This window comes from Thermobia domestica, chromosome 9, assembly GCF_964235325.1.
Source record: "Thermobia domestica chromosome 9, izTheDome1.hap1.1, whole genome shotgun sequence".
Lineage (NCBI taxonomy): Eukaryota > Metazoa > Arthropoda > Insecta > Zygentoma > Lepismatidae > Thermobia > Thermobia domestica.
In genome coordinates this window covers 2,885,072-2,901,890 of record NC_137462.1, presented here as the reverse complement: position 1 = coordinate 2,901,890, position 16,819 = coordinate 2,885,072, and the positions used below count along the sequence as shown (strand labels likewise).

General features: G+C 38.6%; 1 protein-coding gene and 1 long non-coding RNA gene across 2 annotated transcripts in view; both read right to left on the bottom strand.

Moving 5' to 3' along the window:
• LOC145694334 (uncharacterized) overlaps positions 1 to 16,351 on the bottom strand; it is a 92,873-nt gene extending 76,522 nt beyond the window's left edge. The window contains exon 1 of the long non-coding RNA XR_014132997.1: positions 15,312 to 16,351. This is a non-coding gene — a long non-coding RNA (uncharacterized LOC145694334). The remainder of the gene's footprint in view (positions 1 to 15,311) is intronic.
• LOC145694331 (uncharacterized) lies at positions 7,580 to 8,871 on the bottom strand. The gene has a single exon (XM_081770443.1). The coding sequence runs from the start codon at positions 8,772 to 8,774 to the stop codon at positions 7,770 to 7,772; it is 1,005 nt and encodes a 334-aa protein (XP_081626569.1). The 5' UTR covers positions 8,775 to 8,871; the 3' UTR covers positions 7,580 to 7,769.
• Positions 16,352 to 16,819: the final 468 nt, after the last annotated feature.

Sequence of the window (16,819 nt, the reverse complement as noted above, 5' to 3'; positions counted from 1 at the left end):
ATATATATACACATATATATCTGATACATCTTATTCATATATATACATCAGATATATATATATATATATATATATATATATAGATCTGATATATATATATATATCTGTAAACATTTTTTTAAAGGAAACAGAGTATAATATTATATTCAAATTTACTGACCTGTGATATATTTCTTTGATCACCGGTAATTCTGGTTTGATCTAAGTATTTCGGACAGCACAGCGTCTTGCACATCTGTTTAACATGTTGTCCACAAAAGTGCTCAGGAAAGCCTTGAACATCTGGAGGGTTGGATTCCTCTGTTATTCGTCTTCCGAGAGCATCCCAGGCACGTTCGATGGAATTAGATCCGGAGAAGCCACTCCATACGCTAGATGTACTTATTCTCCAGTGCCTCACTTGTACAGATCCTTGTGGGTGCAATCGTACATATAAACAAAGTGAGTGCCCAGGGCAACACAGAAAAGTCAAAACATATCTTTTCAGGACCTACCTAATCTTACCATGAATACTGCCCCAACTTTTGAGGGTGGCTGTACTTCCGCCGTACAAGCGAGCGACGTTAAGAGCGGTATCGTAAATCATGAGTGATTGCTGGCTGAGCTGAAAAAGTGTAAAGATGTCCGTTGTAAGGGTTCAAGATGGAATGGAGCGAGTATGGAAATCGTGCGGCTCTGATAGCGTTGCACAAGGTAGGCAAGTCACCAGGGAAGATTTTCAGAACCCCCAGAAAGTGTAAATTATATAGTAAAAAATTCGTTTAGTGCACTATCCAGCGCTTTGTTGAAATAGGAATTGTGAAAATTAACCCGCAGCAAGGAAAATCACGCGCAGTACGAACACCAAACGTGTGAAAGCAGTGGCACCGCGTGTCCGACAAAATCCAGTTAGGAAACAGTCAGTTATGGCTCGTGGGCTAAAGATATCGAAAATGTCTCATAAGTTAAGCAATGACCTGGAACTACATGCTTACAAACAACGCAAAGGACATTTCCTGACAAATAAACTGAAGCGCAGAAGCTCCTGAAAGCATTACGCAGCAAATGAACATTGTCGAATCCTTTTCACCGATGAAAAGATTTTCAGTGTTGAGGAGACTTTCAGTGCCCAGAATGACAGGATATATGCCACGTCCTCTAGAGAAGCTGGTGAAAAGGCTCGAATCATCCAAACGGCCAGCATCCTGCCTCAATCATGGTATGGTGGGGTGGGAGCTACGAGGGCACAAGGGAACTGCATTTCTTTTTTTCTTTTCTTTTGTTTTTTTTAAAAAAAAGGGGGGTCAAAACGCCTTTCAAAGTGTACCAAAAGACAGTGCTTGAAAGACTAGTCAAGAGTCTCACCAACACCCTCTTCCATGGGCAGAACTGGAGCTTCCAGCAGGACTCAGCCCTAGCACACAAGGCACGAACAACCCAGCAGTGACGGGAGGCAAATGCTTCAGGAGATGCCTTGAGAGACATCCCGATATTGAAAGTTTAATGCGGTCTGTTCGGAAGGCAGCTGCAGATTTGCCAGTTGATGTGTTGCGTAATGCAATTGACTGTTTACCACAAAGACGTAATGACTGTGCAAATGGTGACCATTTTGAATAATTATTTGCGATTTTGGTTCGTGATACATTCATGTGACTTATGTTATTAGAATATTAAAATATGTCTAACCATTTTGTGTCAATGTACTTAAATACTTTGCGACAGTATTTATGGTAAGACTAGGTAGGTACCATTCTCTAGTAACAGATCCTGCGTCGTAGATTTGCAATGGTGTTCTTCATTCTTAAAAGACATAATTGTGTCACGTTCAACTGAAAGATTTCATTTTACCCGCCAGTACTATAACTCAGGACTCCATATATTTCATATTCACAGATGAGCTGTAGATAATAACGTGCTCCCTGTTCTGTCTACACTGTTGTGAGTCCAAGAATCACTTGTCGCACAAAATCATCATTCTTCTGCGAACATATTGGACCATTTTCCTTGATCCCAGTCACCATGTTCCCTACAGTGTTTGTAATCTGGTACGACGACGGGCGGGGGATCATGGAACATATTTCACTGGCTTCCAGGCATACATTCAAACACTGTTTAGTTGTCGCGAAATGGTACTAGGGAGGACACATGGACGCCAAAAGCATCATGAAATGCGTAAGCAATATGGAGCGAAGTGGCAGATGGGTCACTTTGGTTTATGCGCCGATCTTGTCGAAGTGTTGTACATCTTCTACTACCTCGACCATGCACACGCATACACCAATCACACGTATTGACTTGTATCTGCATCTAACTTACCAACAGCTCTCCAAATATCATAATTAGATGACCAGTCCCACCATCCTTCAACGTACTATTTATTTTGCACAATAGTATCGCACTTGGTATGGCTTCTAACGTATTTGATTATATCTCGTGAATACCACTTCACTCAGAATTGCATTTTCTTCGTGATGATTTACTGATGGATGCATCGGTTGACTAATGCCATCTACTGGTATATTTATAACAGACACAGAGCATGTGAACAAAAGGTATGGTCAATACAGGGGTGTGTCAAAAAGCTTCGGTACTAGCTCTGTTGACCCCCCCAGCCGAAAAACTACGTATCTAAGTTTGAACAGCGTCTCCTTTGAAGAGGCATCCTGTGCAAAATTGTTACCTGGAAGTCACTTCGCGTAAGTGAATCTATGATCTTGCACGATTCGCTCTGAATCTCGGCAACGGTGTGAAAACTTTGATCTTTCAGCTGCATTTTCATTTACTGAAAAAAAAAAAAAAAAAAAAAGTAGTCGGTACAGAAGAGGCAAGTTGTGGTTCACGAACTCACGAACAGAGAATGCTCGGTGAGGCATTGCATTGTCATCGTGGAGAATACAATTCTTCGGTCTCTCTCATATAATGTTCTCCATGGTCACCGCACTGACGTTCCATTAGTCATAGGAAATGAAATGACGCACAGGAGTTAGTCTAACCGTTCACCTTCAGTAATACAGGCACGTTACGTTCATACAGCAGTGATAGCTCGTCTAATGTCAAACAGAAATGGAGGTATCGAAACAGCTTGTTCGAATGTGTCTGTTGTATGATTTTAAAGTGAGCCTGTCAGCTGATGTATTAAGTCATCGCATATGCCATGCATGTGGAGGGAACGCCGACAACAAATGCACCGCCAGGCATTGGTTTCAGAAATTCCGTTCGGAGATGTGAGTCTTTCGGGTGAACCTCGCAGTGGACGACCACATGTATTGGATGACGAGGCACTGAAAATAGACATTGAGGACGACAGTGATCCAATGTGTGATGTACACTCATGTCCAAAATTATTGTCGCATGTCTATAAATATGTTGTTGTAGGAATATAATTTGATAACGAATTCGTCCGGTATTTCTTACAATGTTAGTATGTGTATAATCAGCAAAGACATGTATGTGGCAAATTTCATGCCAAAAGACCAGTAAATAAGAACAATAAAACGAAAATAAATCTTTCTTATCCATTTAGCAACATTTTGTTTTACTCATTTAAATTTTCATATTTATAATTCTTTTCCTATGAAATTTACCACAAATGTAGATTTCCCGATTATACACACAAGAAGACAGTTATAGATACGCGACAATCATTTTGTACATGAGTGTATACCTGTAAAAAGGTTCCATGTTTCAGCTGAAACAGTCAGACTGCACCTGCATGGGATAGGAAAGTCACAAGCAAAGCAAGTGGGTACCGCATACATTGTCTGCAGCCAACAAGAAGCAACGAGTGACTGCATATTTGTCCTTGCTTATTCAACACCTGAACACACCCATCTTTGATCACGTGCTCAGTGGTGACGAAAAGTAGGTCCTCTACGGCACTCCCAACCATATTAGATATTGGTTGTCACCTCTCCTCACACCTCAAGACCACCACTGCACCCACGAAATGTTATGGCCTCTGTATGGTGGAATTGTCGGGAAGTAGTGCATTACGAGCTTCTTCCACTTGGCCAGACCCTCACTGCTGACAACTCTTGGCAGTTGCAAAGGGTCCACCGAGCATTGGGGCAGAAGGAGCCGGCATTTGTAAATCGCAAGGGTGTGATGGTGTTCCACAATAATACCAAGCCACATATGTCAAAGAGGAGTCGGGAAACCCTTCAGCAACTTGGCCGGGAGATACTGTGCCATGCACTATATTCACCAGACCCTACGCCAACAGATTACGACTTGTTTCATTCCCTCAACAACTACCTCCGTGGGAGATCCTTAGCAAATGAGAGATGTGTGGAATGCACACAGATTTCTTTGCATCCAAGACCGTGGAGTTCTATCATCAGGGTGTTCTGAGCTGCAGGAACTTTAGCAAAAGGTGTCGTCGGATGCTGATGTAGATTACTTCGAAACCTAAAGGTACGTACTGTTCACTGTATTGTTATTTATTTATCGCTGCGCTAGAAAGGCAAGAACTTTGTTGGTTACCTTATACACTGCTTCATCTTGCAGCAGTGTGCAGAAGCATAACAGTCTACTCCGTTTGTCAATGTCGGATGACCACGTACGGCATGTGATGCTGTATGAGTTTCACCAGAGACATTCAGCCAGTTCAGTAGCACGAAACATCAATGCCGTACATGGTCATTCTGTTGTGTATAAGCGCGAGTGCCAGAGGGACACCAGCATCATCGATAAGCCACGGGAAGGGAGACCTATGCGGCTGAACAACGAAGCCCTGGAGGCAAATCAAAAGCAAATTATCGAAGAACTGGCCAGCAAACTTCAGTGTGTTACCCATTCGACCGTTTAGCGTCATCAACATGACCTTGGGTTGTGTCCAAACACGGTAAATGGGTATCCCATGCGTTAACGCCTCAACATAAGCAGCAACGAGTGAGTATCTTCAGTTCCATGTTCACTTGTCACAGACATGCGCCATTTTGGACAGAAATCTGACAGGGTCCTCTACTATTACATTACACGCAAACACCAACGACTACCTAAAGGAGAAGGCTGCATGAACTGTGTCGAAGCAGGACCTCCACTCCTGCAAATTACTAATGAATGTTTGGTTAGATATCCATTGAATAATCCATTTTGAGCTCTTGCCACTTAACCACACAATGCAGCTGTCAGCAGCTTGAACTCCTATGGACTGCATTGTTGGAGAAACATCTTGCTCTAGATCATCGCAAGGATGTGCTCATCCACGTGATAACTTGCGCCCACAAATGGCAAGAAGGGTCTGTGCGAAGGTCGAGGAATGTGGCTCGGAGAAAATCTTCCACCTGGCGTTTTTACCACACCTTGCACCAACAGACTACTACCTTTTTCGCAGCATGCAAAACCACTTTGTAAGATGAGGATGACATGCGACGATTACTGAAGCTGAATTGTTAGCGCACATGAGTTCGGAGTGCGTGACACATTACTTCGGCTTGACTCTCATCATGAGGTAATTGGCAATATGTGAATTAAGAAATAGTGAGCTACAGTCCAGAAAGCCAGATATAATGGTACCTGACGATGTATTAATCATTTTTACTACTAGAGGCCGAGGTGGCTTAGTGGTAGAATATTCACCTCTGCTACATGGGCTCCCTGGTTCGATCCCAGCTCGCGCCAAGTGAACTTCGTGTTGGACATTTGTGTGTGTGTGTTTTCCTCTGGTTCACTCGTTTCCTTCCACTTTCTTCATTTTACATCATCATCATCTCCTTTAGCCTAGCTGACATAATCCTGGGACGTAAAACTCAAAGACAATTTCATTTTTACTACTATTGTATATAGAAGTGAACGAAGGAATAATAACAATTGTAACTGAAAATACGCACACCAATTCCACGTTTAACAGACATATCAATAACAGATATATACCTTTTCTGTAATGATTTTTATCTTAAATCATATGTGCAGAATTATATTTAAAAATGCTAAAATACGGACACACTTCCATTGGTTAATTCATTATATAAAGCTTGTGTTTGTATTAATTGTTGTAGCTGTAAACGTGTATGAATAAAGAAACTTGATTAAAAAAAAAAAACTACGAAATCATGCACAGATTTAATAGTTCTTTATTATTTACTATGCCAATGTGTAAGTTTGGCAGTAAAGTTCTATTTAATACGAGAAAAGATATGTAGAAGATAAAACTATTTGCAAGATGCGAAAGATTTCGATGATTCAGTAGCATGATAGACGTATACGATGGAGAATCGGTAAGTTGAATAAGTTCTTTCCGCATTGGGTTTTACAGAATTATATAAGAATAATGAAGAGAATTTATTATTTTTTTTTATGAGAACTGGTTCCAGTCACTGTTCTAGTCTAACTAAAGTCTTACCGGGTAACCTAACCTAACAACTTTTAATGTAGGTTTGAAACGGGAATGGTACTTGTCAACTTAAGCTGTCAAATCTTCCAATTAAATCGTTGAAATCCATTGATGTATTCAGCTCAGAGCAGATAGCTAGTTCTATCGATTATCACTGGTTGTAGCTCCGCTTTTATTCTGTAGAGCAGTGACTGTCATGGACAGGGTAATCCTTAAGTAGCTGATTGATATTTGGTTAAAAGTATTGTGAAGACTACACAGTCTTGTTGAATACACGTTGTATAAGGCAGGATCACTCAAAAAGAGAATGGAAATTTCTAGTACAACGAATTAATTTATTCTGTAACGTATATATAAGGGGGAGAAGGAGCCCAACGGTCTGAGAACAATGCTCTTGAAAACCAGAATGATTTAGCACATACACATATCCATGAGAGAATTCAGTCGGACAATGTTTAGTAGAAGGGGTCCAACTATTTTTTCTAAAATGTTATAATTTCGTTGTTCACATTAGGTTAGCGTAAGTTAGTTCAGGCTAGATTTGGTTAGTTTAGATTATGTTAGTGTAGGGATCCAGCATGATTTTTTTTTAAAAAAAAATGACAATTTCGCTTATTTCGATTAATATAGGTTAGTACTTGCATCTTCCATTTCTCCTGTGAATTTTGTATTTTTTACGTACGTCTGGATCCCTTCTGCTAAACAATTACAGTTCAGTCTTCAGCAGAAGACTATCTTTAGCGAAAGGTTGATTTTTTTAAAATGAAAAATTCGTAACGTAAGAAGTTTCACCTCACGCTATATTTAACAGATATTTGCGTTCCACTTTAAAGGATTTTCGAGTGAATCATAGCTACAACGTGACGCAAATTTTAACATAGAGATAAAATCTACAGTCAGACAAATCTACAAATAACTATCCCCAAAGAATAGGCTATTCTTACGTCTGATATGTCAAAAGTTAGGCATTAATTATTCTAATATATGTGGGTTATAACTATGACAATTATTTAGTAAACTAAATAAGAAAGCGATCTCATTCCTGTAGTAAATTGTGGTTAATTGATACGTTAGAGCATTTGTAGTTTAAATTTGTATAGAATATTTCATAGCACTTTGAATGTACTATAATACATTTATGAAACCACGAAACAGACGAAACACAATTAGTGATTTGCAGTGTGATCTACTTTTTATAATTTATATTTCCTTCAGCTATTTATAGTAATCTTGAAAGAAAACTATTATTATTCATTTATAAAATAATTTCAGATTTCATGGCTTTATTACCAGTGTCGTATTGTGATACAATATTGTGTGGTTTGGTTACAGATATATTTTGAAATGAGAACGGATCACCTCACTCCATCAAGAATTAAAAAAAATAAAACGAGTGTTCCTTTTCAAGTTGTTATTTCCATGCGACTTGAGTTTACTGTGCGTCATTGCTGCTGCTTCAGCTTCGGCTGCTGGAGCTTCTGCTGCTTCTTCTTCGGCTACTGGAGCTTCTGCTGCTGGGACTGCTCCTGCTGCTTCTACTTCTGCTGCTGCTTCTACTGGATCTACCAGATCGACTCCTACTAGATCGCCTAGAACTTGAGCTTCTTTCAGCAAGCGAGCCAATACCAAGCAGATCCGCATCCCTGCTGCTGCTTCTGCTAGAGCTGCTTCTGCTTCGACTGCTGGAACTTCTACTACTGGGACTGCTCCTGCTGCTTCTGCTGCTGCTCCTCCTCCTAGATCTGCTGGATCTACCAGATCGACTCCTACTAGATCGGCTAGAACTTGAGCTTCTTTCTGCAAGCGGACCAAGAATCTTCAGGACGTCTGCGTCGCTGCTGCTGCTTCTGCTAGAGCTGCTTCTGCTTCGACTGCTGGAGCTTCTACTACTGGGACTGCTCCTGCTGCTTCTACTTCTGCTTCTGCTTCTGCTGGATCTACCAGATCGACTACTGCTAGATCGGCTGGAACTTGAGCTTCTTTCTGCAAGCGAACAAAGAATCTTAAGGAGCTCTGCGTCGCTGCTGCTGCTTCTGCTAGAGCTGCTTCTGCTTCGACTGTTGGAGCTTCTACTACTGGGACTGCTCCTGCTGCTTCTGCTGCTGCTGCTCCTCCTAGATCTGCTGGATCTACCAGATCGACTCCTACTAGATCGGCTTGAACTGGAGCTTCTTTCTACAATCCAGCCAAGATCTTCCTTCACGAGGTCTGCTTCTTCAAACTGCTTAAGGCTTATAGTCGGTGGATTCCATTTCAAATTAAATCTTCCATCTTTAGTTTTCTCCAGGAGGCCAACGTTTACAGCACGCTTTAAAGCATTTCTTACTTCGCGAGATGAAGGGTTTTCGCCAGTCTGACATCTTATAAAATCTGTGATGCTCTTCACGTCGCTTCCTCCTTTAACATTAATGTTTTTAATCGCTGATACAATCATACTTGTCACTCTGTCTGAATTTGACATATTTAAAAGTTATTTGTAACGGAAGCTATAGGAGTGAGGTGAGTGACAGAGCTGATAGGGACGAAATTCAGAAGAAACTGTGGCAAATATGAATTGAGAGCACTATTTATATAATATAAGCGCCGACGTCTTAGAAAACAATGGGTCCAACCAAGAAAAACTGGAATTTTCTAGATATTTTAAACAATTTGGAATATTTTATGTATGGGGGGGCCAACCAATATTTTACATAATAATGCAGATATTTCGAAGTTAATAACATGTTTACAATGTTTTTCCCCTCTAAATACTTCTTAGCAATTGTGTTTTCTCTGTTTTACATTTAAAGTACAATAATGCAGGCAAATGGTAGTCCTAAATGTAAGACACAAGTAAGTAGGGTATTGATATTGCCGTTTGTGTTCAAGGTTGAAAATATGATAGAAGTTTATATGCATAACATTTATTTATTAAAAATCACGATTGTTATATTAAGATGTAGCAGTATAAGACAAAGCTTTTTAAAGCTTAGAATCGAAGCTGATTATAATATAAAGGGTTGTAATGTAGGCTAACTTATTTTTAGCTAGGTATAAGCAAAATGTCTTCTTTCACTTCGCACGTAGCCTAATGACTACGAATTATATATGAATATTTCTAAATGCATTTTGAAAGGAGTTACAATTGCGCTTACTAGTTACAATTGCAAATTTAATAGAAAAAATGTAAATAATATTGTATTAGTAATTTATTAGTTACAGCGGGTTATGTTTAACAGAAGGGGTCCAGAAGCACGTAATAAAACACAACATTTACAAGAGAAATGGATGATGCAAATACTTAGACCTAACATGACGTAACTAAATCTAACCTAAGCTAATCTGAACTAACCTAATATAAGAAATAAACGCAACTATCATTTTTTCTTGAAAAATTATGCTGGACCCCCACACTAACATAAACCAAACTAAACTAACCTAACCTAAAGGAGTTAACTGCTGTATCGCCGGACCAGTTTTAGAAAATTTACCGGGTCAATTGGAGAATTTATTTAAGTTTGTGAGGAAGAATGGGTGAAAGGCAGGTAAGGGAAAGGATTGATTATAGCCCGCTCCCCCCAGTGATTTTTAACGAATCATAGTGATTCTAACGGTTCATATTAGTTCATAATGAATCGGAATCACATGTTATAAAGATTTAAGATGTAAATCTTGTGGTAAGGAGGCTTTAGTATAAGTAGTAGCGGTAGTAGTAGTAGTAGTAGTAGTAGTAGCAGTAGTAGTAGAAGTAGTAGTGGTGGTAGTAGCAATACTAGTAGTAGTAGTAGTAGGAACGGGTTATAAGCCCCGCAGGGGTTCGCTGGGTTCTGTTCTCGTTATAAGTAGTAGTAGTAGTCGGAGTAATAATAATAGTAGTAGTAGTAGGCCTAGTAGTAATAATATTAGTAGTAGTAGTAGCAGCAGCAATAGTAGTAGTAGTAGTAGTAGTAGTGACTCTTCCAGTTCCGGTGACAAAGAACTGGGGGGAGCGGGCTATACACAAGCCAAGGGAAATAGTAAAAGTTAAAAAAGTGGTTATATTTGCTGATTGTTTTTTGATGTTGTAAGCGGCACTGTATGTGGAAGCGGATGGAGAGGTACTCTTGTTTCTATTATACGGATCCATAGACTGTAAAATGCATAGAAGAAATTGGGCAAGTCTTAAATTTGACCATTTCATGTCGAGAACAGAATCCAACCAACTACATGCCTAATAAGATAATCTAACGTAACGTAATGTAATCCAACCAAATATACAGGGTGTCCGAGAAGTCCTTCCCTGATTACAGAAATTGATAACTCAGGCTAGAAATAAGATAGAAATATGAAACTGGTGTTGAATTGTTTACAAACTATAAAAGTTTTAGTCACATCAGTACACTTCCATATGAGCACCCTTGGTAGCACATCTAGGCGATATTCAATTTCCATCCACACATTAGCCAACATCACTGGAGGGATCGATGCAACGACTGTGGTTATTCGTTGCTGCAGGGTTTCAAGATCTGGTACACGTGTTCGGTAGACCTCATCCTTGACATAACCCCATAAAAACAAGTCTAATGGGGTTATGTCAGGAGAGCGTGGAGGCCAAGCTGTTGGTCCATCACGACCAATCCATCGCCCAGGAAATGTCCTATCGAGATAGGCACGGACACGTTTGTGTAAAATGTCATGGATAGAGCTTTTTGGCATCTGTAATTCACATGAGGCCCTGCGCACCGATTTCTTAGGACTTCTCAGAAAAGACTGCCGCACAGCCTCCACCGTGTCTGCTGAGGTTCTTGGTCGACCAGACCTCGGAAGATCAGCAACCGACCCTGTGTTCTTGAACTTTTCATACCAGGCTTTAATGCTCTTGACATCAGGTGGAGTCCTCCCAAATGTCTGGAACTGTCTCTGCACCGTGGTTGGTGATCGTGTCTCATGGTACCACAGGACACACTGTGCCTTCTCCTGGTTGGTTGGCATGGCTTCTTGGGCTTCTTACTTACGTACTACAAACCTAAAACAAAAAAAAAAAAAAAAGACTTGGTAAAACAGAACAAACCTAACACAGACAAAAACTTTTATAGTTTCTAAACAATTCAACACCAGTTTCATATTTCTATCTTATTTGTAGCCTGAGTTATCAATTTCTGTAATCAGGGAAGGACTTCTCGGACACCCTGTAGGCCTAACCGAATGCAGTATAGGGGAGAGGGGGGTACATTTGAACATCTGTTTTCGAATATTCGTTTTTGCTTCCAAACACTCAGTAAATTTCCTCCTAGAACTGTAGCAAAAACTAAATATAATATACATTATATTTGCCATAAAATAGAGTACTTTGTTTGCTCTTGTTATTCTGTGCAAGGGCGCAGGGGGTGTCGTTCAAATGTACCCCCTTGGGGGGTAGATTTAAACAAGCATGGGGTAGATTTGAACATACGTGGGGCAGTTTTGAACAAACCATTATTTTACTACAATAATCGTTATTTTCAGGATTAATTCGTTTACGAACAACAAGGCTAATGTAACAAAGCACCATTAATGGTTTAAGGCACAAGAATTAACCAATCGCGTATGGCAAGGAAATAATAATAATAATAATAATAATAATAATAATAATAATTGCTGAAACATATATGCAGGCCCGTATTTGTATATTGTGCGCCTCTGTGCTCTAAATAATTTGCCTCCCCTTCGGAAACACATCTGAATTGAGTTGAAGTCATAGTTTTTGGGGTCACTGAGATGAATAGTGACAGTTTTAATCCAATTCATTCATTCATTTATTTCGTCTTTTTAGTCATACATATTGCACGATTACGTGCGTATGAATAAGACTCGTCAAGGGTACAAATATATAAAACACGTAGTAATGACAAATACATACCTATTGAAATAAACTATTATGCTACATCTACGATATAAAAGCATTACATAACAATATATTTCCAAAACTATCAATAGGCAATTGAATTAAACTACTATGCTACCCAAAACTATCAATAGACAAATTCACTTACATATCTAAAAATTCGTTTACAGAATAAAAACAGTGCTGCAACAGATAGGTTTTCATTAACCTCTTGAACTCTCCCTTTTGTTCTGTCCTTCGAATATTCTGAGGTAGTTTATTGTACAATATAGAACCCATAAACATTGGATTCCTTTCATACAACTTAGTGAAGTGCTGTTTGCTGGGGATTTTATCCTTGCGCCTGGTATCATATTTATGTGTTGATGGTGTGTTAAATAAGTCAATGTTGTTTTTGACGAAGAGCAGCAGTCGAAACATGTAAAGAGACGGTAACGGCAAAATTTTAAATTCCTTAAATATTGGCCTACATGAGTCGTTTATTTTGGCCCCTGCTATAGTTCTTAAAAGCCTTTTTTGTATTACAAACAACATATTACTTTTTCGAGAATTTCCCCAGAAGATTATGCCATATGTCAGTAAAGACTGAAAGAGACCGAAATATAAGTTACGAATCGTGTCAAATTGTAAAACATGTTTAATTGATTTTAATGCATAGAGCATTTTATTGACTTTTTGGGCCAGTGAAAATATGTGAGTTTCCCAGGAGAGGTTGTGATTTAGCCAGAGTCCCAAAAATTTGGTTGACTTTGAGTACATGATTTTATGATTATTTAGCATTATATCAATTTCTACGCACTGCTTATTTTGAATGTGATGGAAATTTAGAGCTGTAGATTTGTCTGTTTAATTTTAGTTTATTTTGGGCAAACCAGTTTTCTAAACTACGAGTTGTCTCGTCAATTTTATCGCAGACAATATCATAGTTCGTACCTGTTATTGTTAGGCTTGTGTCATCTGCGTACATAGTTGTATTTGCTAATGATACGTCATGTGGCAAATCATTTACGTATAACAAAAATAATATGGGTCCTAGTATCGAACCCTGAGGGACGCCGGTAGAGATGCTTCTAAATTGAGATTTATAAGTTGCTGGTTCAGCTGTGTCTGACGAAAAAGATATTTCAACAGCTTGAGTGCGATTTTGCAAATATGATTTAATCCATGAGTTAACGACTCTCTTAGACCGTAACTGTTAAGTTTTTCGATAAGAATGTTATGACGGACAGAATCAAAAGCTTTGGATAAATCTAGAAACAATCCTACGCATTTTTTGCCTTTGTCCAGGGCCTCCGTAACCTCATTGATATAATTATAGATAGCAATTTCAGTTGATTTGCATTTTTGAAACCCGAACTGTGAAGGTGAAATTACATTATGCTTAGATAGGAATGGTATAATTTGGTTGAGAAAGGCTTTCTCTATAATTTTTGAAAAAGAAGACAACAAGGAAATTGGTCTGTAATTTTCGATTTTTGTATTGTCCCCCTTCTTATATAGCGGTTTAACTTTGGCATATTTTAATTTGTCAGGAAAGGTACCTGTCTGAAAGGACATATTTATGAGGTAGGACAATGGTTCCGAGATGTGAATGCTGCATTTTTTGATGATGGCAATTGGTATTTCATCCAGACCAGAAGACCACTTTGACTTCAATGACATTATTATGTTATGTACCTCTCTTGCTGAGGTGGGGCGTAAAAACATGGTACCGATAGTTGTGTTTATCTTGCAAATGTTTGGGTGCGATTTATCATTAGGACCGTGCTGGTTATGTAAACCTGTGTAATAATTATTGAAGGCGTTTACAATATGGTCTGGGTATGTAACTTTGCTCCCGTTAACATCCAACTCAGTAATTTCATTTTTCGTTTTGATGCTATGTTTTAACTCTATATTTACTACCTTCCACATAGCTGCCTGTTTGTTTTTACAATTGTCTATATAATTTGAGTAATGTGATTTCTTGGCAAATTTAAGCAACTTTTTGTAAACGGTTTTGTAGCGTTGATAATATTCCTGCATTTCTGGAGATAAATTCCCTTTTTATACGCCATATTAAGAGACCTTAGTGTTTTGCTTGATGTTTTAATACCGGTGGTTACCCATGTTTTTTTATTACATGTCGATGTAGGAACAGAGTACATTTTTTTTGGGACACGCTTCGTTGAAGTAATTTGCAAAGATATTGTGAAAGCTATCCCACGCTTGATCCATGTTATTAGCCGCATATACCTACTCCCAAGTTTCGTTGAATAAACGACAGTTTAAATGTTGTATGCTCGAGTCATTAAAGTTTCTTTTCGTTAATAATCTAGTACCGCGTTTATGAACTGTACTGTTAGTAATCTCGTTACCTTTTAGCATTACTGTAAAAATCTGCGCCTCATGGTCTGAGAACCCACTGTTTAGTACTTGAACATTACAGGCAAGACGATCGGTATTGTGTAAAATTTGATCTATTGCATTGTTTTTGTTTTTAGATAACCTGGTTGGCACTCTGACTGCTGCAGTTAAGTTATATGCTTGCAACAGAATCTCGAGCTGGCCATTTATTTTGGGTTCTAAAAAGTCAATATTAATGTCACCTACTATGACAACTTGCTTACCCGTTTTAATATAAGATTCAAGGATAATTTCTAATTTTTTCAAGAAAATATTAATGTCGCTGTCTGGGGTTCTATATACACACAAAATAATTAACTTCATATACGGTATTTCTACTACACATGATTCAAAATCCTTTTCTATATTTAGATAATTAAATTTAGTTATGACCTTATTTTCTAAACCTGTTTTGACATAAATACAAGACCCCCCTCTATTCCTAACAGATCTACTGTAACTAGCGATTAGATTAAAACCGGGAAGGTTAGTTATACTCAGCTCATCTGAATTCAACCAGTGCTCAGTTAAACATATTCCGCCTTATGCAGTCGTTTTGACAAATGATTAGCGTCATGCTAAACGCCCGACTTCTGCAGGAAGCATATGTAAGTCGAACGCTTTAGTATGGCACTAATCACACGTCAGAAGGACTCTGCATATGTCCCATTAACTTTACATTTTCCTTAATGTCACTTATTAACACTTCCAACATATTTATTTTATCAATCGTAAACCCTTGCACATTCTGATGGTATATTACTAACTCACCCGGCTTTTCATTCACCATAAAAAATCATCTTTAAAGGTATTTGGTTTTTTACACCTTGCTGATTTTCTAGTTTGCAAAGTCGATTCATTTCCACTTGAACATTTTATAATTCCATTCTCAACTTCTGACGCTTGTTGATTTTCCACAGCACGCGCGATCTTATCTGACACAATGACACCTTTGGAGGATATTTCACTATTGTCACTTGTTATTTACCCTCGTTTTCTTTGTGAACTGTCTTTTTAGCCGGTACCTCACTATGGTCACTTCCACGTATGTTTCGGTTAACACTGTCATTACTGTTATTGTTACTAACCACCTGCATATTGTTGTTGTTCCGAGGAGTCGATTCCTTTACTTGAACCGCTTGAGAGGAATTTACACGAAACGGTAATGTTATAGGAGCTTTCATGGGCTCTATTGTTGATAGTAGATCGGTTAGGTCTTCGGCGAGGGAGTTTTTACCGGTACCATTAAGATGCTGACCGTGTCTCGTGTGATAGTGTCTTGGATATCTGCTAATATTGAGAATCTTCACATTTCTAAATCGTTTGCAAATATTCTGAATTTTAGTGTTTGTTTCATGTACCTCTTTGTTCACTATGGAGGAATCTATTAGATCGTGGCGATGCGGTAACGTAGCGACTATTACATTCAACTTCAAGGTCATACTCAACTCCCGAGTGAGGCGGGCGAGAGTTTAAAAGTAATCGAAAACTACAGATATTAGTGTTGAATTCATTGTTTTCGAGGTCGCTGAGTTTAAGGGTATCAGTTTTCATGATGTTCAAGTTCATCCTCACCCCTTGGGGTGGGAGTAGGAGAGGATGACTTTTTAAAAATAATCAGATAAGCTAGCTAATTAATAACTACTGTAATTAGAACGAATTAAACATTTTCTCGCTCTTGCGCGGGACTCTGAGTGTGATAGTATTAAATATAACTTTATTGTGAATCTTTTTTTTTTTTTTAATCCAAAATTTTGCCGCCCCCTAAATTGTGACGTCCTGTGTTCGAGCACAGAATAGTAGTTACCTAAATACGGGCCCGCATATATGCTGTACGTTATACGTTACACACACACACACAAAAGGATATGTAGACAACATATCTATAGGCGTAGGTGTGATCTGAAGAAAAATTCAAAAGAATACGATCATCGTAGCATATCTGTAAAAATAAGGATTATGATTCACTTTTTAATTTTGCTCGTCATACCTGATAGGCTTAATGGGAAACCTATTACTACTAGCAATCTAAGAGATCTAAGAAATTACATTTTTTTCACCACTAACCGGGTACTGGACACAAAATTTATTCTACCCTAAAATTCTGCAAATCAACGTGAATAGAGTTACCAGACGTACTCTTTTAAGAGTACATGTACTCTTTTCCAAGGCATGTACTTTTGTACTCTCTCTTTTTTCAGTGAAGTACTCTTTTGTACTCTTTTTACGTGGGCTAATAATCGATGTGAATTTCAACATGCTAACAAACAAATAGCCCT

Excerpts from the sequence above, each read along its gene's own strand:
- LOC145694331 (XM_081770443.1), bottom strand. The coding sequence starts at position 8,774 with ATGTCAAATTCAGACAGAGTGACAAGTATGATTGTATCAGCGATTAAA.